At 52.6% G+C, this 23831-nt stretch overlaps 1 protein-coding gene across 5 annotated transcripts in view; it reads right to left on the bottom strand.

The window, feature by feature from the left end:
• ARHGAP23 (Rho GTPase activating protein 23) overlaps positions 1 to 23831 on the bottom strand; it is a 73794-nt gene that overhangs the window by 12161 nt on the left and 37802 nt on the right. For 4 of the 5 annotated variants that reach the window (XM_082372151.1, XM_082372150.1, XM_082372153.1 and 1 more), the window contains 10 exons: positions 23196 to 23339; positions 17911 to 18228; positions 16565 to 16626; positions 16170 to 16300; positions 15403 to 15524; positions 13661 to 13816; positions 8371 to 8449; positions 6119 to 6192; positions 5759 to 5848; positions 4584 to 4709 (listed from right to left, as the gene is read on the bottom strand). In XM_082372151.1, coding sequence (XP_082228277.1) covers positions 4584 to 4709; positions 5759 to 5848; positions 6119 to 6192; positions 8371 to 8449; positions 13661 to 13816; positions 15403 to 15524; positions 16170 to 16300; positions 16565 to 16626; positions 17911 to 18228; positions 23196 to 23339 — 1302 coding nt within the window. The remainder of the gene's footprint in view (positions 1 to 4583; positions 4710 to 5758; positions 5849 to 6118; positions 6193 to 8370; positions 8450 to 13660; positions 13817 to 15402; positions 15525 to 16169; positions 16301 to 16564; positions 16627 to 17910; positions 18229 to 23195; positions 23340 to 23831) is intronic. The other variant, XM_082372152.1, reaches the window with a different exon arrangement.

Below are 23831 nucleotides of genomic sequence, written 5' to 3'. Positions count from 1 at the left end.
TGGGAAGATCCCACATGCCACGGAGCAACTAGGCCCATGAGCCACAACTACTGAGCCTGCACGTCTGGAGCCTGTGCTCTGCAACAAGAGAGGCCGCGATAGTGAGAGGCCCGCGCACCGCGATGAAGAGTGGCCCCCGCTTGCCGCAACTAGAGAAAGCCCTCGCACAGAAACGAAGACCCAACACAGCCAAAAATAAAATAATAAATAAATAATAAATTAATTTAAAAAATAAATAAATTAAAAGACAGGAAATAAATAACAAGTGTCGGCAAGGATGTGGAGAAAAGGGAACCCTCCTACACTGTTGGTGGGAATGTAAATTGGTGCAGCCACTATGGAAGACAGTATGGAGGGTCCTCAAAAAATTAAAAATAGAGCTACCATATGAGCCAGCAAATCCACTTCTGGGTATTTATCTGAAGGAAACAAAAACACTAACTTGAAAACATACATGCGTCCCCATGTTCGTTGCAGCATTATTCACCATAGCCAAGACATGGACGCAACCTAAATGTCCATCGATGGATGAATGGATAAAGAAATGTGCATATACTGTATGTGTGTGTATATATATACACACACACACACATACATATATGCAGTAGAATATTATTCAACAATTAAAAAAAGGAAATCTTGCCATTTGCAACAACATGGATGAAACTTGAGGGCATTATGCTAAAGTGAAACAAGACAGAGAGAGACAAATACTGTATGATCTCACTTGCATGTGGCATAAGAAACCCCCAAATTATCCAAGTTCATAGATGCAGACAACAGACTGGTGGTTGCCAGAGGTGAGAGGGTGGAGGGTGGCTGAGATGAGTGAAGGCAGTCAAAAGGTACAAACTCCCAGTTATAAAATGAGCAAGTCCTGGGGATGTAATGTACATCATGGTGACTATAGCTAATAACACTGTACTGTACATCTGAAAGTTGCAAAGAGAGTAGATCTTGAAAGTTCTCATCACAAGAAAAAAAAACTTGTCACTGTGTGTGGTGATGGATGTTAACTAGACATTGTGCTGATCATTTCACAATCTACACAAATATTGAATCATTATGTTATACACCTGAAACTAATATAATGTTGTTTGTCAATTACAACTCAATTTAAAAAAACAAAAAAGAATACCATATGTAAAACACTTAGTACAACACATCAATGTATAATAAATGTTAGCTATTATTAATAAAAGGTGCAGTCCCCGGAGACAGGCTGACCAGAGGGAGCCCCAAGAAGCCAGCCTCTAACTCGGGTTTGAGGGAACCTAAAAGTGCTCTGGGAACCTGGAAGTCTACAGGAAGCTTCCGGGTGGCCCATGGTTCTCTGGAAGAATTCATGCTAGCTTATGCCACCCTGCTTTTGCCCATGCTGTTCCCTCTGCCTGGAATGTTCATTCTCCCTTCTCTGCCTGGCTAAATTCTTTATGTCTTTCAAAAACTCCCTGACTATAGTCCCAGCTCTACACCCAGGGCTGGGTTGGGTCTTTCCATGGGGCTTCCCTGGACATAGCCCAGAGGATGAAGAAGTGATGTCTTCAGAGCAGGGCCTGAGTTCCATTCATCTCTGTGTTCCCAGCACCTGCATTTGTATCTGGCATGGAATGACGATGATGGTGGTGGTGGTGATGATGATAGTTAACTTTTTTGGGGGGCGGGGGGGTGGTTTGGCATGCCGTAAAGCTTGTGGAATCTTAGCTCCCCGACCAGGGATCGAACCTGGGCCCCTGGCAGTGAGAGTGTGGAGTCCTAACCACTGGACCGCCAAGGAATTCCAATAGCTAACTCTTATATAACACTACCTGCCAGGCACCATTTTAAGTGCCTTACAGATAACAACTCGTGCAACCCTCACAATAACATCGTGAGGTAAGTACTATTGTTATCTCCACTTTACAGGGGAGGAAATGGAGGCACAAAAAGAATAAGTATTGTCCAGGGTCCCACAGCATATAAGGAGCACAGCCAGGGTTCAACCTTGGGCAGGCTGGCTCAAGAGGCAGTGCCCTGAACCTCTACACCAGTGCTTCTCAACTGGGGCGACTCTGCCCCCCGAGGGGGCATTTGGCAATGTCCAGAGACATTCTCAGTTGTCACAAGTGGAGGGAGGCTCCTGGTATCTGGCCAAGAGATGCTGCTAAACATGCTATAAGCCACAGGACAGCCCCCAACAAAGAAGAATGATCTGGCCCCAAAGGTCACTAGTGCCAGGCTGAGAAATCCCAGGGCACACATAGTAGGAATCACCACGTGTGCCGAGTGAATAAATGAACAAATGCCTTGGCATGGTCTTTGTTTGGCTTCCAACTGACTAAGTAAACATGAGTATGAGCTGGCTGCTGACTTGCTGATGGGCAGCTGAATACCCGGGTTTGCTCATCTCCACTCTGCCATTATCTTGCTGTGTGACCCCGGGCAAGTCACTGCTCCTCTTTATGCCTCAGTTTCCACCCTCTGTACAATGCAAGGTCAGGTCTGCTGCCTTAAGGCCCCTTCCAGCTCTGCTGTCCAAGAGTTCCACAGAAACCAGGAGTCCTAGGCAGGGAGGCCAGGTGATGGTTGCAGCTGAAACTCCCAGCAGGAGGTCATGTCACCCATGAACTCCAACCGTCCACTGACTGACCAGGGGCTCAGAGCCAGAGCCAGAGCAGTCTCTGTCACAAGTCCCACCCTGCCTGAGCTCGTGACTACACTGATCCCTGGCTACAGAGCCTCTTAGGTGGGCGGGCTCAGTGGGCTCAATGTGAATTGAGGGGGTAGCTCACTCCCTCGACAATAGTCCGGGGCTGATTATGTTCTAATGCCAAGCGGGCAGAGAATGGAGGGTTGCACGCTCAGTTAGTTCCCAGGAAGGAATCCCTCAGTGGGAAAGCCCAGACTGGCATAACCTCAACAGCAATTCATTCATTCAACAAACACTGAGTGTTCGCCATGTGCCAGGCTCTAGGCTCGGTGCTGGGATTACACCTATGAAGGAGACTGATGTGCTCCATATCCCCCGACCCTGCCCAGAGGAGGAGCCGCCGTTGGCTGGGGACTTCCCCCGGGACCCTAGGGGAGGGTAAGTGGACATACTTTGGGCCTTCCTTCTCCCTGAAGACTGCTGTTCCTGACATCCCAGCTGACCCCAGGCCTTGGGCTTCCTGGGACTTCACTAGGAGCCAGGACTTCACTCCTAGCTTCACTAGGAGCCTCTCTTCCCCACTGCCCCCCCCAAAGCATTCACTCATGGGGACCCCGATGGCTCCCTGTTGGTTTGGGGAGCTGAACTTTTCCAAGAGAGATAAGCTTCCCCAGACCAAGGCCACATCAGGATCCCTGACATTGCTCACCAGCCCTGGCCTCCCTGACAGCTCTGGAGTGGGCCTCCGGGCTGGGGGTCCCAATGTTAGAGTGCGAACAGGCCTCGACATAACCTCCTATGGCTCAGAGCCCTGACACGTGGTGAAGGAAGGAAACAAGCAGAGAAGGCCAGCCAGCATGACCAAAGTCTACCCATGGCCTCACTTGTCTAACTCTGACCAATCTCCCTCACTCCAAAGCTCCCAGGAGTCAGACCTCCCAGTTGGCCGGGGAGTAAAGCACAGGCTTTGGTCAGACAGTCCCGGCTTAAAATCCTGGGGCTGCTACTTATTAGCTGTGTGACCTTGAGCAAATCACTTTGCCTCTCTGAGTCCCCCAGTTTCCTCATCTGTAAAATGGGAGTAACATGACCTGGTTTCCCTTCCCTAAAGTGTCTATGAGGTGGGGGAGGCTGAGGTTTCCCTTCCCTTGACCAGCTGCCAATCTTATTTCTCCTGGCAGGAGGGTTCTGGTTCCATTCTTTGTGGACTAGACCACAGGCCACACCAAGATCTGGAAATGGAAAAATTTATGATTCATAAAAACATCCCTGAGGGCCCCAGAGTGGGTGGTGCTGCCCTGGGTCTGGCTCTGGAAAACCAAGGTCTCCTGCGCCCTCTGCTGGCCACTCTGGGTTCTCATCCCGTGGTAGATAACAATATGAATCCTTAGAAACACCAGGCTCTTGGGGCCTCCAGGCAGCCGTGAGAGAAAGGTGACCAGCCCAAGACACACTGAACATGCAGCCAAGATCCTGCCCCAGCCCATCATCCGCCCTGCGACATCCGCCTCCCCCTATCCCGGGCATCACTATTTTCTCCCTGAAGTCTCAGTGGGCCTGCAGGGAGAGCTCTGTCCCTAGCTCTGCACCTGTCTGCCACGTTTCTGCCAGGACACCTCTCCTGGGGGCCACCGTCTGAAGGCATCCCTTCTTTCACCCCTTCTGCCCTCCAACCCGGCAGCACCTTTCCCTGACCTTCCTCCTCCCTCCGGCCCTCACATGCATCTTGGAAGCTCAGGGCCTCCTGATTCCCCTGCTGGGGATGCAGTATCCCGGAAGGACAGGGATTCAGGACCCGTTCCCGTCCGGCCTTAAAACGCAGCCTACTGCCTCTGAAGGGCATCCACCATCTCAGCAGCATTTTACTCAGCTGCCTCATCCTTCCCTGAGCACATCCACCCAGGCAAGCGGGAGCCAGGGGCCCAGGGGGACTTGGGCCAGGGCAGCTGCTTACGTGCTGGATCAGCGTCTCTACAATCTTGTAGCGGTCAGGCATGTGGGTCACCATGTCCGCCATGTTGTCCTCGGACGTCCTCACCAGCGTTGGCCCGAAGACTAGGGCCAGGTTCCGGGGCTCCATCTGGGCAGGGGAGGGAAGCGGGTCAGCGTCAACCCCCTGTGAGCTCTGACTCCCAGCCCCCAAGGCCTCCCTCACTCTGGGCCCTCAGGCCCCCAGCCCGACCCCATCCTGAGCTGACCCTGGCTTAGGGGCCGGATGCCTCCTTGCCGGGCATGAAGGTGCCTGGTAAGTAGAGAACAGGCCAGCTTTCAGCCCCACTCACCCCAGGCCCGGCACTCACGGGCAGTTCCCCACCTGCACACCCACACTATGCTTGCTAGCAGTGGGAGAAGCCAGAGTGAGGACCCAATGGCAGTTCCAAGGGTGTTTTAGGACCAGGAGAAATCCTATACCTCCCCTCATTTCCCCCACCCCTCCACCGCAGAATCAGAAGATATAAGGGGCTTGCTTAGGAAAAGGCAACACAAGGGATCTGAGCTAGATCAGAGGATAGACCTCCATCAGACCCAGGGGTCTGAGGCTCTCTGCCTCTGGAAGACCCTCAGAAATTCAGGAGATGGCTCTCCGGGGAGAAGCACTGGCCAGTATGCAGGGAAGGGGTGGGGACAGAACAACCCTTAAGGAGGAGGGCGTGGCCAGAGGGGCTTGAGATTATCTAACCTGGAGGAGCTTAGAATGTGCTGAGGAGGGACTTCCCTGGCAGCGCAGGGGTTAAGAATCTGCCTGCCAGAGCAGGGGACACGGGTTCAAGCCCTGGTCTGGGAAGATCCCACACGCCGCAGAGCAACTAAGCCTGCGTGCCACAACTACTGAGCCTGTGCTCTAGAGCCCATGAGCCACAACTACTGAGCCCACGTGCCACAACTACTGAAGCCTGCACACCTAGAGCCCGTGCTCCGCTACAAGAGAAGCCACTTCAAGGAGAAGCCCGCACACCACAACAAAGAGTAGCCCCCGCTCGATGCAACTAGAGAAAGCCCGCGCGCAGCAACAAAGACCCAACACAACCAAAAATAAATAAATTTATAAAAAAAAAAAAAAAAAGAATATGCGGAGGAGACCCCGGTAGGCTTCCCTCCCCCACACTTCACAGCAGGGCCTCCACCCACCTTGTTTTTCTCCGAGTGGTCAGCTATGGTCTTCAGATGGCTCACAAGGAATTTGAGTGTTTCATAGTAATGTCCTGGGAGATCCCGGATCTGGGTGGGAGAAAGAAGGGGCGTGGGACCAGGCTGTGATGACCTCCGCCTCCCCACCATACCCCAAAGGGGCTCCACTGCCATATCTCAGGGGGTCTGGAATCCACCCTCTAACTGCCCCCCTCGTATAGATGGAGAAACTGAGGCCGTGAGGGGAGAAGGGCTTGCTGAGGTCACAGAGGGAAGTGGTGGCACAGGGCTCGGGTGCCTGGGGCAGTGGTGCTCGCACCGTCCAGTCTGCCCTTTGCCTAACAGCACCCCCCTCCTTACCAGCTTCCGCAGAGTCTGCATCCGCTCCCTCGAGTCTTCAATGCGATTGGCCTCGATGAAGTCATTGTATTTGTCTAGAACACAGTGAGAACTCTTTAGAGAGGTGGGCCTCCAGGCTGACGAGGCCCTGCCGGGAGGTCAGTGTTTTGTGCCGAGGCTGTTCCAGTTTTGGGATGGACTCTGTGGCCTTGTGTTCACGTGACCAAACGTACCACAGCTGCCCTCAGGTGCGCACCTGACCTGGGATAGCCCAGGTAGGTTCGTTTGGGAAGAAATAAGACCTCAGCTGCCTGCTGATCCTGGAAAAGGGGTCCCTGCCCCAGCCTCCAGGACAAGGACACCACAAGGTTGGAAGAGAAACGAGAAGGTTACCTAGAAAGAGGGAGGGGTCTTTCAGCCTCCAAATACCCCTCCCCCTGTGTCAGCATTCCCCCAACTCCCTTCAGAAAAAGTCCATGGGGAACTTTAAAAAATGGAATGTGTTAAGTTTATCCTAAAATTCATCTGGAAGAATGATGAGGGAGGATTTGCCCTGTTAGGTACTGAAATATACTAAAAAGATAGCACAGTTAAGGCAGGTGATGAAGGATCAGGACAGATAAAGGCAGCACTTCAAGTCAGTTATCTTGTTGGGAAAATAAATCCATTTCTAGCTCACATAATACACAAACAAATTCAGTTGCATGACAGAGCCGAAAACAAAAGTTATTAAAATATTGGGGAAAAATAAGAAAATACTTTTGTAATCATAAGGCATTCTTAAACATGAGATAGACTCCATTAACGGTTAACAGCTTGACTACACATAAAATAACTGTTTTCAATTTCTATACTGAAAAGTTAAAAGGCAATAGCAGACCAAGAGCAAATATTTACAAAAACTAATAAAGGGTTAATATCCATAATGTACAAAGAGCTCGTCTCCTACAAATCAATAGGAAAAAAGACCAAGAACCCAGTAGCAAAATGGGCACATAGTCTGAACGAGCAGCTACAGAGGAAACAGTACAGGCCAATAAACTAATGAAAAGATAGTTAATCTCTTAGTAATGACAGAAATGAAAATGGTAACAATAGTGAGATGCCGTGTTCTCTCTCCGATCAGCAAAAGTTTAAAATATTAATAACATCCAGTGCCGATGGGGATGTAGGGAAACAAAATCTCTTACGCTGCTACTGAGAGTGTGAACTAGGGCCGCCTCCCCAGAATACAACTTGACTTTGGCTTTCAAAATGTTTTCCAGGACTTTAACCCAGCAATTCAATGTCTACGAATCCACCTCCAGGACACTGGCCCAGGTGTGCAGGAACATAGTCAAGGAAAGTCACTGTAACACGTTTCGAAATAGCAAAAATGCGAAGACAACCTAAATACCCAGCAGTAGGGGAGTGATTAGACAAATTATAGTCTATTCAGGCTATGAAAAACTATGTGGTTGGTTTAAAGAAGAATGAGGTAGAGCTCTTTGTACTGACACGAATGAATCTCAAAATTATAAGCCTCCTTCTGTTAAGAACTCAAGCAGTGGTGTGCTGGAGCCGCTCGCTCGCATGGGCTCCTGACAACCAGTTGTGTTTGTCTTTCATGTTGGTGATAGCAAATCGGGAGCTTGAAATAAGCCGTGGTGGGAGTATTTATACCATGGAAACTGGAAAATGCTACACATCATGGCTTTTTTCCCTTGAGAGCCAGATGTGAAACATTTACCAGTGCGCCACTGAACCCGCCCAACTTCAAGCCCTACATATGCGTGTATATCTTTGTCACACGTGTAAGAGAGTCTGGAAGGAAATGCAATGCACTGTTAATAAGCAGCTCAGCAAATGGTCAAGCGCTGGGCTCTGGAGCCAGATGCCTGGGGCTGAACCCTGGCTCTGACACTTACAACCTCTGTGACCTTGGGCAAGTCACTTAACCTCTCTGTGCCATAGTTTCCTCATCCACAGAGTGGAAATAATAGTACTACCTCATGGAGTTGTAGGGAGTCGTGCCTGGCACATAGTAAATGCTCAGAAAGTGTTAGGATAACCTCTGCAGACAGGGAATGGGAGGATGACAGGGGCCCTTGCGTTTACTTGATTTCGTATCTGTACTAAGTTTTTTACAAGCGTGTGTTTCTTTTGTATTAAAACAAAAACCCCAAAAGTAAAACCAACACACCCAATTTAAAAAGTGGTCAGGATGCAGCATAGACAGGTATCCTCCCATCCTCCCATCCTCCTCCCATCCTCCACTTCCACCCCCTACTCACCATCGGTGAAAAGAGGCTCAGGTAGCTTTCGGAAGAAGGACTTGAGCAGGCTGCTGATCACGTTGAGGTCTTGCCAGCGCTGCGGAGGGGGCAATGACGTCAGGCCACAGGTAGGGCCCTGCCCAGGTGCCCAAACCCGCACGCCCCCAGGTTCAGAGCCAGCCAGGCCCCGCCCAGGTGCCCACACCTCCATGCTGGTCCAGCCCTACAGCCCAGTCCGGCCCGGCTCGGGCCCTCCCTGGGATCCACTCATAGCCAGCTCTCCCCAGACCAGGGCTGTCTGGGCTAAGAAGACTCATCACAGTAGGACAGAATCCCCAGCTAGGTCCTAGCCCCTCCACCACCTGGCCCCAGCACCCCCCTGCTCCAGCCAGCCCAGTGGGCTCGGACATTCATCCACGCAGAGAAAGGAGCAGGTCCCTTCCCTGGTGCAGGCACTGTGGGGGACAGAGGTGAGCAAAACCCATCCCCACACGAGCCTGCCCACTGGACCTCCATTAGGCCTGCTGGTGCCAACTCCTGCTTCCCAGCGCCCCCCACTTAGGGGAGACATTCTCGGACCCCTCTCCTCATCCATGACACAGCTCACGTTCATGCCTGGTGGCTTCCTGTCTCGGGCCCTTTGCACTGGCTGGTTCCCTCCACTAGAACTTGTCTCCCCCTGCCCTTCACATGACTGGCTCCTCCCGAATCTAAACATCTTGGGAGAGGCCTCCCCTGACCTGACCATCGCAGCACAGCCGCCATCACCATCTGTAGCACAGCCCTGACGTTTTTTTCTCCTGTGGCACTTACCGCAGTTGATCGTTACTGTATGCATTAGTTTCCTTGTTCCTGCCTGTTTCCCTGGCGGATCTGTAAGCCACATGAGGGGCAGGGATCCTGTCTGTTTTATTCTCACTGCGTTCCTATCACCTAGCCAGCCCTATTTTTATTTATTTATTTATTTTTATTTTTGGCTGCCTTAAGTCTTTGTTGCTGTGACCGGGCTTTCTCTAGTTGCGGCGAGCAGGGGCTACTAGAGCACAGGACAATGTTCGTTGTGGTTCGCGGGCTTCTCATTGGGTGGCTTCTCTTATTGCAGAGCACGGGCTTTAGGCGCGTGGGCTTCAGTAGTTGTGGCACTCGGGCTCAGTAGTTGTGGCTCGCGGGCTCTAGAGCACAGGCTCCGTAGTTGTGGCTCACGGGCTTAGTTGCTCCGCGACATGTGGGATCTTCCCGGACCAGGGCTCGAGCCCGTGTCCCCTGCACTGGCAGGTGGATTCTTAACCACTGCGCCACCAGGGAAGTCCCCTAGCCAGCCCTATTAACCTGGCACTTAAATGGTCTAAATCTTGAATTCTCAACCAGGGCGACTCAGCCCCCCAGGGACGTTTAGCAGTGTGTGGAACCGTTTGGTTTTCACAAGCGGGGGTGCCACCGGCATCTAGTGGACAGAGGCCAGGGATACTTCTAAACTTCCTCCAGTGCACAGGATAACCTCCCACAAAAAAGAATTATTCTGCCCAAAGGGTCAAGGTTGAGAAACTCTGATCTAAATAAATGGTTGTTGAATACAAGAATGAATAAAGAATGGCCGGGTCAGTGTCTCTCCTGTCCACCAGGGGGCACCGTCAGCCTGCACAAAGTCAAGGATAACTCATGTCCAGAAAGCAACAGAATACCCCCAACAAAGACACACAACTCAACAATATACACACTCATTACCATGGGTCCACAGCTTAATGCCAAACTATCCATAGGCTCAATGGGAACGCTTAACTTCTAGCACTCCCCATGACAAATGACACAAACTGATGTCTGAGACAAAATCACACACCCAACACACACAGCACGGCCCCACCCTGGTCCCTCTTCTCCCTGGATGAGGCCCAGCTAATGTGCACACCCAGTGTGGGCTCCTGCCCACCTCCCTCCACTGCCTCCTGGCCCTGATGTGTGGGCTCTTCTCATCTCCCAGCTGCCAAACCCAAGGCCTTGCCCTGTCCTTCTTTTTTTCTTTCCCCCCCATTGGAGAAAAATTTATCAAGGCTAAAGACTGGAAACAACTGAAATGCTTAACTACTAAAGAATACATAAATTATTTGTGGAATATCTATACCATGAAATAAAAAGAGCAATAAAAAATATATGAACTCTAGCTTTTTCAACAAAAGATGAATTTCACAAACAAATTATAGATGGTGATAATCCCATTTTTGTTGTTTTGTTGTTGTTACTTACTCCACCTTTATTGAGGTATAATTAACAGATAAAAATTGTATATATTTAAGATATACAATGTGATTGATTTGATAAATCTATACACTGTGTAATGATTCACACCATCAAGCAGATTAAAACACTTATCACCTCACATAGTTACCTTTTATTTTGTGGTAGGAATACTTAAGGTCTAATAGCTTAGCATATTTCAGGTATACAATATTTAATTATAGTCACCATGCTGTACATTAGATCCCAGAATTGCCCTGTCCCTCTTGACCCCTCCTATGCCTAAGCATCTGCCCCCCCATCCCCAGCCTCACCTGAGCTGCCCTCTCCTTCTGTCCCACTCAGAGCCTGGCCCTTGCAGTTCCCATGCCCACCCTCTCCCCAGACGGCAGCTCCCTCCATCGTCTCACCTCTGTGCCCCAGCGTGACCCCACGCCCACTCTGCAATTCACCCTCGGTCTAGTGCCTGATTATGCATCACCCCCATGTGGGTGACTTACCACCACTCCAAGTCCAATGCGGTCCCTACCTGACACATCCTCCCTCTCCTGCCCTACTCCCCAGGTCTGCCAGGGACAGATACCACCAGTCTGCAGCTCAAAGTTTTGGCTCTTTCCTACCCCTCCTTCTTCCCTCTCATGCAGTCAACTCCTAGAGCTGCTCCCATCCTCCTTACCCCCTCCCCCTGGGACCACCAAGACCTCCTGACCCCTCCCACAATATCGGTAATTTCTTCCCTAGATGCCCTGCTCTGGGCCTCCCTCGTTCGTGTCCATTAGGCATAAGCTAAAGCACTACTTTCTCAAACCCTACTCTCATTTATGCCTCCCCAGCTGAAGAACCATCAAAGGCTCCCTATTGTCCATTGGCTCAAGGTCAAAGGCTTTAGTGAAGCCATCAAAAGCCCTCTGTCCCCTGCCCTGGGCCTCACCCTCTCCACTGCCAAGCCCAGGAGGTGGGTCCATTCTCTGTCCTGACACTCAGACCCTTCTCTGGGATTTTGGAAAATGCCATCACCCGCTGCCTGGACTGCCTTCCTATTCACCTGCCCCTTCCTATTCATCCTTCAAAGATTCAAACACCTGCTCCAGTCCCCAGCATCCTCTCCTTCCTCATCAAACAATCTGGTCCTTGATGAGAACCAGCTTTTTCTCTTGTCCACTATTTCACACGTACTCATCTTGTCTCCCTAGCTCCTTCCCAAGGACAGGAAGACTATCTTACATTTTCACATACAGCTTCAGCGTACTGTTGACTCATGGGACTTCACTGTCCAGATCCATGGTTTTGCAAAACATCTTTTCCAGCAGAGCGCTTTTTGTCAAGTGAAATGATACATGAAAACCCAATATGAAAAAAACCAACATAAAAAAGCAGACAGAGCAAAGCAGGTTACTCTAGTTCAAGTAAGGATGGGGGGCCCTGGCCTCCCACAGCACCTCTGGGGAACCTTAGAGTTCTGGGAAACATTGGCCCTGCTGCAAACTCTTTTTTTTAATTGAAATATTTATTTGGATATTTTCCCCAGTTTTACTGAGATATAACTGACATATAACCTGCTGCAAACTCTTTTTTTTTTTTTTTTGGCTTAAACAACAGAAATTTCTTTTCTCACAACTCTGGAGGCTGGGAAATCTAAGAACAAGGTGCCGACCCATTCAGTTTTTGATGAGGGCTCCCTTCCTGGTTTGCAGGCACTCACCTTCTTGCTGTGTCCTTACAAGATGGAGCAGGTGAGTCAGGGAGCTCTCTGGTGTCTCCTTTCACAAGGACACTAATCCTATCGTACCAGGGCCCTGACTTTATGACTTCATTTAACCTTAATTACCTCCTAATCGGCCCTATCTACAAATAGACTCATCTTGGGAGTTAGGGCTTCAACGTATAAATTTTGGGAGGACACGATTCAGTTCACAGCACAAGAGAAAGAGGAGATGATTGTTACAACAGAATTCTGGAGGAATCCAGAATTCTCCAAAAGAGGATTGTGAACACTGTTTAAAGATATTAACATTTCTCTCTATAGCAGAAATGACGAGTTGTAGTGAAAGTACGGAAACATTTTTAGACAGGACAGACATTTCAGGAGTCTGCATTAGACGGCCTAGATCTTCTTTGGAATGCTGCACTCTACCTCCTTGGTCTGCTGTTATCCACTTTTCAGAGTTATTTGATAGTTACTTTCTATATTCTGTCCAGAATTTTTAGAAGTAATCAGTAGGAAAGATTGGACAGAGTGTGCTTGCTCTATCTTAACTGGAACCAGAGCCCCGGTATGTAATTTTTTTTCCTGCTCTAAACACATCTTTTTTTTAAATTGAGGTCTAGTTGATGTACAGTGTAAGTTTCAGGGGTACAGCATAGTGATTCACAATTTTTAAAGGTTATATTCCATTTATAGTTACTATAACCTGCTGCAAACTCTTGTGTAGTTGTCAGATCCCTTCACGAGCTGCTCTTGTCTCATCTGATCAGCCACCCACGTTGCTGGCCGCTCCAGCAAACACCATATACTCCCCTTCTAACCAGGTGTCTGCAAACCTCAGCCTGTAGGTCAAATCCAGCCAACGACCTGTTTTTGTGTGGCCCTTGAGCTAAGAATGGGTTTTGCATCTTTAAAAGATTGTGAAGAAAAAGAAGGAAGAGAAGGAAGAGGATAAGGAAGAGGAGGGTTTGCAACAGACCATGTGGTAACCAAAGTCTGGAATACTTGCTACCTGGCCCTTGACAGAGAAGGTATGGTGTCTGCCGGCAAACCTTAGGGGCCCACGCCTTTCCCCAGGCTGTTCCCTCTGCCTGGAGTGCCCTTTCCTGGCTTTCGCTGGCTTTTCATGGACTCTATTCATCCTCAAGGCCCAAAAAACTGTCACCTGCCAGCCTCTGTCTCCGGGCTCTCAGGCCATGGCTGCAGCTGGGGTGATGCCCTTCCCCATGGCTGGCCTGCAAAGGCAAGTTGCGTCTTGCCCACCTTGGGGCCCTGACCCAGTGCCAGGCACACCACAGGGTACAATGAACACAACAGACACCACCACATTGGCCCCCCTTCCATAGACCGACACCCCCCAGTCGCACTCACCTCATCCTGCAGGTTGATGTCCCCGGGGCCACGGTTGAGCTGCTCCTGCAGGCTGGACACCACTGCGTTGTTGCCTGGCACCCGGTAAATGCCCGTGGACTCCAGCCCCCGTGCCTCCACAATGCGACAGCATGCAGCCACGATCAGGGGGACACGCTGGGGACACAGCAGGGCAGGGGTGTTAGGAAGAGTAAGAACAGCATTCTCTGGGAGAAAATACTTGCAAATGATATGACCGACTAATAAGGGGTTAATAGCCAACATACATAAACAGCTCATACAACTCAACATCAAAAATACAAACGACCTGGGAATTCCCTGGCGGTCCAGTGGTTAGGACTCTGCACTTCCACTGCTGGGGGCCAGGTTCGATCCCTGGTCAGGGAACTAAGATCCCACAAGCCGCGAGACACGGCCAAAAAAAAAAAAAAAATACAAAGACCCGATTAAAAAAATGGGCAGAAGAACTGAATAGACATTTTTCCAAAGAGGAAATGCAGATGGCCAAGAGGCACATGAAAAGATGCTCAACATCGCCAGTCATGAGGGAAATGCAAATCAAAACCACAATGAGATACCAGTTCACACCTGTCAGAATGGCTGTCATCAAAAAGACCACAAATAACAAATGTTGGCGAGGATGTGGAGAAAAGGGAACCCTCGTACACTGTTGGTGGGAATGTAAATTGGTGCAGCCACTGTGGAAAACAGTATGGAGGTTTCTCAAAAAAACTAAAAATAGAGCTACCATATGACCCAGCAATTCCACTCCTCAGTATATATCCAAAAAAAACAAAAACACTAATTCGAAAAGATACATGCACCCCAGTGTTCACAGCAATATTATTTACAATTGCCAAGATATGGAAGCAAACTAAATGTCCATCAAAGATGAATGGATAAAGGAGATGTGATGTATATATATATCTATATATATCTATATATATATACAATGGAATACTACTCAGTCATAAAAAAGAATGAAATTTTGCCATTTGCAGCAACATGGATGGACTTGGAGGGCATTATGCTACGTGAAATAAGTCAGAGAGAAAAAGACAAATACTGTATGATATCATTTATATGTGGAATCTAAAAAATAAAACAAACTAGTGAATATAACAAAAAAGAAGCAGACTCACAGATATAGAGAACAAACTAGTGGTTATCAGTGGGGAGAGGAAAGAGGGGAGGGGAAGCATAGGGCTAGGGAATTAAGAGGTACAAACTATTAGGCAGAAAATAAGCTACAAGGATATACTGTACAACACAGGGAATATAGCCAATATTTTATAGTAACTATAAATGGAGTATAACCTTTAAAAACTGTGAATCACTACATTGTACACCTGTAACCTATATAATATTGTACAGCAACTACAGTTCAATAAAAGAAAAAAAGAACAGCATTCTCCACCAGTGGGCCAGAGGTAGGGAGAACAAGCTGGGGGCAGTGCAAGGCCAGAACCCCAGGGGTTCTGGTGGTTACTAAGGCTCTCACTGTCTCCGGTCTGGAAGCAGAAATCGCACCAAAGCCTCGCCATGATCTAAGAAGGAGCACCAGCTGGGAGTCAGGGATTGTGGGCTCTGTCTCAACTCTGCTGCTCCCTCGCAGGGCTGCTTCCCCAGCTGTGTCTGTAACACGCGGTGGAGAGCTGGTTCCAAAGTCCCTTGCAGCTCTGACCCTCTGTGCCTCGGTCTCCCCACTTCCCTGCTGGCTCTGGAGCACGGCGGGAACCCACCTGGTTCTCTGTGGCTGGCTGGCACTCCTCCAGTCGGACCCCAAATGCCCTGGGGGCTGCCTTCTTGTTCTTCTTGATGATGTTGATGCCCCAGGGGGTTCTGGGGGTGGAGACACTGTCATCTGGGGTTGGGGACGGCAGAGAGAGGCAGGGTGAGCTGGGGGCCCGGGGAGGGCCAGCCACCACACTAGGTCACACACGCTCACACACCACATTCACACACTGGACGTATGGGGACTCCGTCAGAGAAGCAACCGGGGTGCTGAGGGCTGATGGCAAATTATAATATCCCAGCAGAGATGGCCAAAGAGATGAGGGTGTCTACCCTGGAGCAGAGAGGCCTCAGAGTGATACAAGGACTTCTGTATGGCTGAAACAACAAGGTGGGAGCCATAGATTCTGGTACAACCGAAGGAGGAACTTTCTAATGGCCAAAAGTGTGTGAAGATGGAAAAGGCCACCTGCAGACAGGATGAGGCTCCTGATCCTGAAGGGACACAAGGAGAGACTGGAGGACCACACAGCTGGGATGTCATGGAGGGAAATCAGGCTCCGGGCCCTTCCAGCCCTGAGACCCTGAGGGCCCCGGGACCCTCACAGGCATGCACATGTGGGCAGACACACGAGGATAACTGTGGCACACACCTACAGGCACACACATCGCCTGACACACACACACAGGCCCTCCGCTCCCATGCAGACCCACAGGCTGACCCCCCCTCCCCACGCGTGGGTGCACACCACCCCCTTAGCAGCCACCTTCCTACCCTTGCTCCCTGCAGGCTGGTCCTGAGTCCTGAGGCCACGTGCCGTACTCTGTTTGAGGAACTCAGACTTGAGGCCCCCCAGGCCACGAGAGCCTTTGGGGGAGGAATCAGCTTTGGGCCCAGAGCTATGGCTGTGAGGGAAGAGGGGAGAGGTCTTCACTGGGGTGACCCAGCATGCCACCTGCCCTGGCCTCCCACCTCTTCGGACCTCCCCTCCATCCCCTCCATGCCCTTCTGGGGACTGGAGGCCTCAATGCCCCTGCCACCCTCCCTGCCCCCAGCAGAGGGCAATTCTGGGGCCACCCTCAGGTCTGAAGGTGGGCCAGGAGGACGACCTCTGCCCAAGGTGTCTCCCACCCCGTGGCCAGGACTGCTCCATGAGGGCTGGGCCTCACCTCACTTTGCGATAATCATTAAGCTTCTTGCTGATCAGAGCTTGGTTGGCACAGCCGGGGTCCTGGAGGAGGGGGAAGAGAAAGCAGACCCCATCAGTGCCCATGGTCAGCCCACCCAAGGCTTCTCCCTGGCCCCTGCCTCGGCCTCGCCTCCCCTCTCCTCCACCTGCCAGCTGAAGGGTACAGACCCTGGAGCGAGAAAGACCAGGGCTGGACTCCTGAGCACACCCTCACCAGCTATGTGACCTTGGGTAATCCCTTAGCCTCTCTGAGCCTCAGTCTCCTCAGCAGTAACATGGGGAGACAACATGGCAACCTCAGGGTCAGGGTGCGGAATTATGCACGTAGCACTCATCAGAGTCCTGGCAAGGCACAGATGAGGTGCCCCATGAGGGGCAGCTATTGCAATAATGAAGGTGACTTGGGACCCTCAGATAGTGCCTGTCGGGGACAGCCCAGCCAGTCCCCCCAGAAAAAGGCCCCAAATTTCTCGTGCTTTCCTCCTTGCAGTGAGGAACGACAATGTCCTGGGGAGGCAGAGCCTGGTTCAGTGAGATGGTGTCCTCAGCGTGCCCTAGCACCCCTCTACCTGTGGCCAGAGCAGTTGCACGTCTGGACCAGGGCCCAAGCCACACCATCCTCTTGGCAGAGACCAGCCGCCAAGCCCAGGACCCCCACATAACTCTGTGCAGATGTGCAGAGGCACCTGGTGGAGGGGGTGGGCGGAGGCAGAAAGCCCAGCCCAGGCTCCTAGTGTGCAGCTGCAGCTGCCCAGGAGGGGGCGCCATTTAAAAATGCTCCTGGAGTCCCTGCCAAAGCCCTTGGCTCAGCCCCTGCTGCCTGCTGCCAAAGGCCAATCCTCTTGGCCTCCTCCCAAGGTCAATGTGTTTGTGCCCCTGCAGACAGGCCAGCCCTGTCAGAGGGGCCAGCCACAGTTTTGGCCCGGGGGCACCCCTTTCTGTAATAATTCCATAGGAGACCCCCGCCTCCCAAACCTCCAGCAAGAGGCTGAGGTTGGCCGGGAGCTGACCTCTCTGTGCCAGAGCCTGCCCAAGGCAGTCATAACGATGATGATAATAATTACTGTCATTCCTACAGCTATTATTGTTCCTGCCAGTCATGGAACACCAAAGACGCCAGGTCCTCTGTGAGCCACTGCCCCAAGCATCGTCTCTTCACACCAAACCCTTGGAGGGCACAGTTGCAAGGTGTGTACTCCCGTCAGCCCATTTTATGCAGGAGGGGACTGAGGCTCAGAGCGGTGAAGGGAGGATCCCGGCAGGTGAGAGGCGCCCGGGGCCTGCCCTGCCCTCCCTGGCCCGGCTGGGGCCGGGCGGGGCCCTCACCTCGCCCTCGGCCCTGCTGTTCTCTCGGATCGCTCTGATCCAGCCCAGCATGTCATCCCGGTCCTCAGCCTGAAAGAGATATTCACAGAAGTCAGCGGTGGTCAGCCGGAACACGTGCCTCCTCTTGGTCTCGCTGTAGGAGATGTCCACCAGGCAGGAGCCGATGCAGACGGGCGCCGCCTCGTCCTCACCTGCGACGGCCGCCGCCGCCCCCGCCGCCGCCGGCCCGGGCTCCCGCCGCTCCTTGCTCAGCGAGAGCGAGCGCGCCCGCAGCGCGGCGTACACCCGCTTCCACTGGCGCAGGCCGCCGCCCGCTTTCTGCAGGGAGACACGGGGAGAGGGGGAGAGAGGGGAGGGGGAGGGGGTGAGAGGCCAGGCCTGCCCTCCCCCCCGCCCCCAGAGCCCAAGGGGGGCCCTAGGCGCTGCAGACAGTGGACAGCAGTGGGGACCCCACCCCACTGGCCGCCGGGAGCCCCCTGCTCCACTCCCGCCGGCACCTGGGGCAGCCTCCTGCCCACAGTCCCCCAAGTCTCTCAGCCCCTCACCGGCCTGGACACCCGTACCCATCGTTCTCAGTCCCCGCAGAGGGTCCCCAACCTTCTCTTTAACGCTCCTCTGCCGTTGGCAATGCCCCCAGAGAACCAGCAGGGGGCTCCAGAGGGCAATCGGGCGCCCCACCAAACATGACCCACCTTACATAAAATCCTCCTAAGCCATTCCTGGTCCACATACTGCTTCGCTCAGGGCAAAGCTAGTCAAAAGTTGTCAGCCACACTTACTCTCCCCGCTTCTTTGCCTCACACTCAAGACTCCACTCAGTATCCCTTTCCTGGGAAGCTGCTCACCAGGTCACCCAGCCGCCATGTTGCCAAAGCCAGTGGCAGCGTCTGGGCACTTCTCAGTCCTTTGCTTAGCCTCTTGGTGGCATATGACCCAGCTAGCGGTCACTTCTTCCCTCTCCAAACTCTCTCTTGGCACCCAGGACCCTACGGTTCATGGTTTTCCTCCTAACTCCGCTGGCTCCTTCTCTGGTCCCCTCTACCCAACATCCTCTACACCAGCGGTTCTCAACCAGGGCGAAGAGCCGCCAGGGGACTTTGTCTGAAGACATTTTCAGTTGTCGCACCTGGGGAAATGCTATGGCATCTAGTGGGTAGAGGCCAAGGATGCTGCTAAACATGTCGGATGCCCAGGACAGCCCCACAGCAAAGAATCATCTGGTCCAAAATGTCAACAGTGCTGAGGCTGACAGTGCCTGCCCTAAAGGAAGGGGAGCTCCAGAACTTTGTCCTTGGCCCTCCTCATCCTGCATGCCTCCCCCATGACGCCATCCACACCCATGGCTTTCAATCTTGTCTGTCTGCTGATGGTGATGCCCAGATGTGCCCCTGGCCCAGCATCTCCCCGGAGCCACACTCCGGTACCTCCAACTGTCTGCTCAGTGTCTCCATTTGCATGTCCCATGGGCACTGCAGGTGCTGCTTGCTCACTATGGGGCCCTTGATTTTCCCCATCAGACCTGTTCTCCACCCCCACCTCCATCTTTTCCAGCTCAGTAAATCTACCCAGTTGCCCAGAAACTTGGGAGCTGCCCTTGACTCCTCCTCGTTCTTCACCCTTGACTCCTCCTCGTTCTTCACCCTTGACATCCAACCCGTCAGGAAATCACAACTGTTCTGCTTCCAAAATATCACCTGTCTCCATCGTTCCTGCCACCACCTTGCCCACACCATCAACAGCTCTTGCCAGGACCACTGCACGAACCTTCCCAGGCTCCACTCTCCTTCCTGTAACCTATTCTCCACGCAGCAGCTGCAGTGACCATTTGAAAATGTAAACAAAGTCCTGTCTCTCCCCTGCTTAGTGCCCTCTCATGGCTTCCCATCGCCCTTGGAATCATATCTAAGCTCTATTGTGATCTGGTCCCTGCCTCTCCTAACCCATCCCTCTTTCTGTCTCACGATGTCGAGACACAGGGTGGTTTTCCAGTGAACAAGCCAAGCCTTTCCTTTCCCGGGGCCTTTGCACGTGCTATTCCTTCTGCCCAGAGCCCCTTCTCTTGCTTCTTCACGTGGCTGCTTCCTTCTCGCCCTTAAGGTCTGAGCTCAAGGTCATCAACATCACCTCCTCAGCGAGGCCGCCTCTAAGCATTTTTCCCCTAACGGCAGCTCCCCGCTTCCTCCAACTTAAAGGCAATCACATCACCCTGTTCATATTCCCTGAGTGCCCACTGCAGTCTCAGGTTACTGGCTGTGGGTGGCTTTCTCCAGTATAGGGAAAGCTCCTGGCGCAGGGAGCTCGTCTGCCCTCTCACCTCCATACTCCAGGGCCTAGAGCCATGCTGGCACAGGGTAAGTGCTCATCAATATTTACTGAATAACTGAATTAATCGGCCTCGGAACACCCTGCAGGCGGGGGTTCCATCTCCCCCATCAGAGCAAGGGCTCCTTTCCTCTGGCTCACAGCCCACCTACGACTCCACACCCAGCCCAAGCTTCTATCTTCAGAGCAAACCAGATGAGGAGACTTCATGGCTGGCAGGTGAACACAGCCACATCCGGCCATGAACCCTGCCCATCATCACATACCTGCTGGACCCAGGCAGGGACGTTCAGAGCAGGAGACAGTAGGGCCCTCCAGGAGAAGTTTAGTGTCAGAGTGAGGTGGTGACAAGGGTGCCCCTTTGAGACTGAACCAGCTAGGTGACCTTGGATAAGTCAGGCCCCCTCCCCTAGCATCAGTATGCCCTACTGGAAAAAACGAGAGGTGAGCCAGCTGGTCTCCAAGTCGCATCCAGCTCAAATGCTGGGTCTGTGGCTGCAGAGACAGGTCATACCCACCCACCCCCTCCTCTGCCTGACAGTCAGTGGTCTCCAAAAGAGACTGGGAGCTGGGGGCGAGGAGAGGCTGGACTTGCTGAAGCAGACAACATCTGGCTGGCGATCAGGACCCTGGACAGACCGAGAGACCAGATGGGAGTGGAAAGCCCTCTCCTTCAGAACCGGCCAGTGAGCAGGAAGGGGCCAGGTCCTCTCCCTGCCCAGGAAACACTGCGGCTGGGCTGCCAGAGGCCACCCAGAGGCGGGGGCAGGCTATGTGGCAGGCAGAACTCAGCAGTTGTCACCAGGCCCTCGGAAGGGCTCAAGCCTTGGGCTGGAAGTCTTTGTCCACACCTGGCTCCTCCTCCTTGGTCTCCATCCCCCACTTCCTCCCGAGGCCCGGCCGTCTCTTGCTTTCTCCCTCAGTGTTCCCGCGCCCATGGCTGCAGGTGCTTGTGTCCTCTCTGATGGACAAATGCCCTCCCCAGGTGGACCTCCCTCCCAATGCCACACCCTCAGAGCCTCTGTTGCCAGGACACCTCCACAGAAGTATGCGCCAGGGCCCTCGGACTCCATAGGCCCCAAAGGAACCTCTTGGCTTCCTCTCCCCAAACCTGCCCCTCCGGTGCCCTGTGGCTCCAGGAAGGGTCCCACCACTCACTGACCCCACAGCCCAAGCTGGGACCCCAGGAACCTCCTCCATCCTCCCTCACTTCCCAGCCCTCAGCCCGCCCAGGCTTTCCTTACCCCTGAATCTCTCTAAGTTGTCCCCTCCCCTTGGTCCCACTCCCCTCGCTCACCTGGACAGCAGCAATGGCCTTGTCTCCTCCTGTCACAGATGCAACACTTGCCTCCTGGGCTCACACCTCCCACCCCCCACCCTTTAAATGCCTGCAAAGGCTCACCCTGAGCGATGCGCCCACGCCCAGGCGCCCGACTCCCCACCCGGCTTCCACCTCCTGCCCTGGCTCCCAGCTGCCCAGCACCCCCTGCCACCCTTCTCCTAGCTGTGCAGGAGGGCATCTCCCCTGTCAGACCACACCCCCACCTCCCTGCTTTGTGGACTCCCACACACCCTTCACAGCCTTCCAGACACCCCCTCCCACCCTGCTGAGGTCAGGGTCATATGCTACTTTTTGCCGCTCCCCTGAACTCCCCCATCATAGCAGTCAAGCACTGGTAACTGGTAAGCAACACATGCTCTCTCTGCCCAGCAGGAACCCCAGCAGGGCAGGACTGGCCTGGCTCCCTCACCACTGAATCCCCGGAACCTCAACGGAGAATTGGAGCAGGGCGGGCTGGACGAGGGCGCAGGCGAGTGCCGGTCCTGCCTGGACTACACTTCTCACTTCACCCTCACACTGGCCCTTGGAGTAGAATAACACTGTCCCCATCTTACAGATCAGAAAAGTGAGGCTCAGACGTTAAGGGGGTTGCCCGAAGCCTTATGCTTGATAAGTGGCTGGGCAGGAATTCCAAGTCTGTCTGACTTCAAAGCTTATGTTCTTTTCAGGTACAAGACCCCTAGAAGGCAGGGTGGACAAATAATAGCAAATAATAGCAATAAGCAGAATAGCTGCTCCCGGGGAACAGGCACTGGGTAAGCTCTTTTTGCTTAGATCATCTCATTTAATCCTCAGCAAAGGCATATGAGCTACTGATTATTATTTGCTCCATTTACATACGAGGAAACTGGTAGGTGAGCCAAACAAGCTCCCCCAGCAACTCGTGGCACGGTCAGGAGCCAAGCCCAGGTTCATGCTAACTGCTCTGCTCCACTTTGCCTGGGCTGCTCAGGTGACAGCAGTCGGGCGGCCTCCTCCTCCCTCTTCTGCTGCCTGGAACCTGGGATTGTGCTCCATGGACCCAGGGGCCCCGCCTTCTCCCCTTGGGATCCTGCTTATCTCCCGGCCCCAGGCCCAAGCCCCCTTCATCTCTCACCTGGATCTCTGTGGCAGCCCTGAACTGGTCTTCTTGCCTCCCTCTGGCCCTCTCTTAATTCACCCCCCAGGAAGCCCAGTGGAAGAGGCCCCAGGGGCTTTTAGTTGCCCTTAGGATGAAGACTAAAACCTTTGCTGGCCTTGAAAAGGCTCACCTCTGCTTTCTTTTGGGGCTTCAGCTCCCCTAAAAGAATCACCCTGGCCTTGCTCTCTCATTTTCCATGAGCCCCAGTGGCCATTTTGGGGGTGATCTGCCAACCAAGGATCAACCATGGGATGGTTCTGTCAGAATTCCAAGCACAACTTGATCAGATCCACCCCACAGCAAAGACCACCTCTCTGGTTAACTCTTTTTCATGAGTTCTTTAGGACCCCCAGGAAGTTCTTCCTAGCATCTAACCTCTACCCCTCATGCTGCAGCCTCAGCTGGCTCTCCTCAGCTCCAGAGGGTGGGCGTAGGAAAAGCTGGGAGTTCTGCTGGAGCCAGCTTCCATCCACCTCCAGCTCATTCCTCCAGCCATCTTACCTTCCCCTTCTTGGTGAGGACCTGCTTATAATACAACCAGCCTTCTCTCCTGATGTCGCTGAAGGTTGCGTCTGAGAGGTCAGAGGTTGAGTGTCGCTTGGAAGGAGCGTCAGCATCTTCGGAAGTGCCCCAGCTATCCAAGGACTGCAGAGAGACGACAGAGGGCAATTTAGGGTGGCTCCCACAGTGCCAGCGTCTCAGAAACCCCATGGACCATTTGCAGCCACAAGGGCCTGGCATATGCCTGTGCTACGCTCTGCTGTGCTGTGTGGCCTCATGGGCCTTGCTTACCCTCTCTGACCCATCTGTGTTGAGGTCATGAGACATATGTGATGGGGAAGCCAGAAAGGAGGAAAGGCTATGACCTGCAGGCCACATGCCTCACCACGCTTAACTTTATAGACTTGAAGGAACTAAGGAAACAGAGGAAGTGATTGTGTCCACATGGAGCTACATAAACAGAGGAAGTGGGAACATCAACAAAGACTGAGTTAGTGGAGCAGGTAGTCAAGTCCACAAGGAGTTAAACAGAGGAAGTGATAGTGTCAGCAGGACTCCAGCAATAGAGGTGACAGGTCAAGGGAGAGTTAAGTAAGCAGAGGATGTGATAAGGAATAAGCCAGGTGACAGTATCAT

This window comes from Balaenoptera borealis, assembly GCF_965194805.1.
Source record: "Balaenoptera borealis genome assembly, chromosome: 20".
NCBI lineage: Eukaryota > Metazoa > Chordata > Mammalia > Artiodactyla > Balaenopteridae > Balaenoptera > Balaenoptera borealis.
This window is presented reverse-complemented; position numbering and strand designations above follow the sequence as displayed.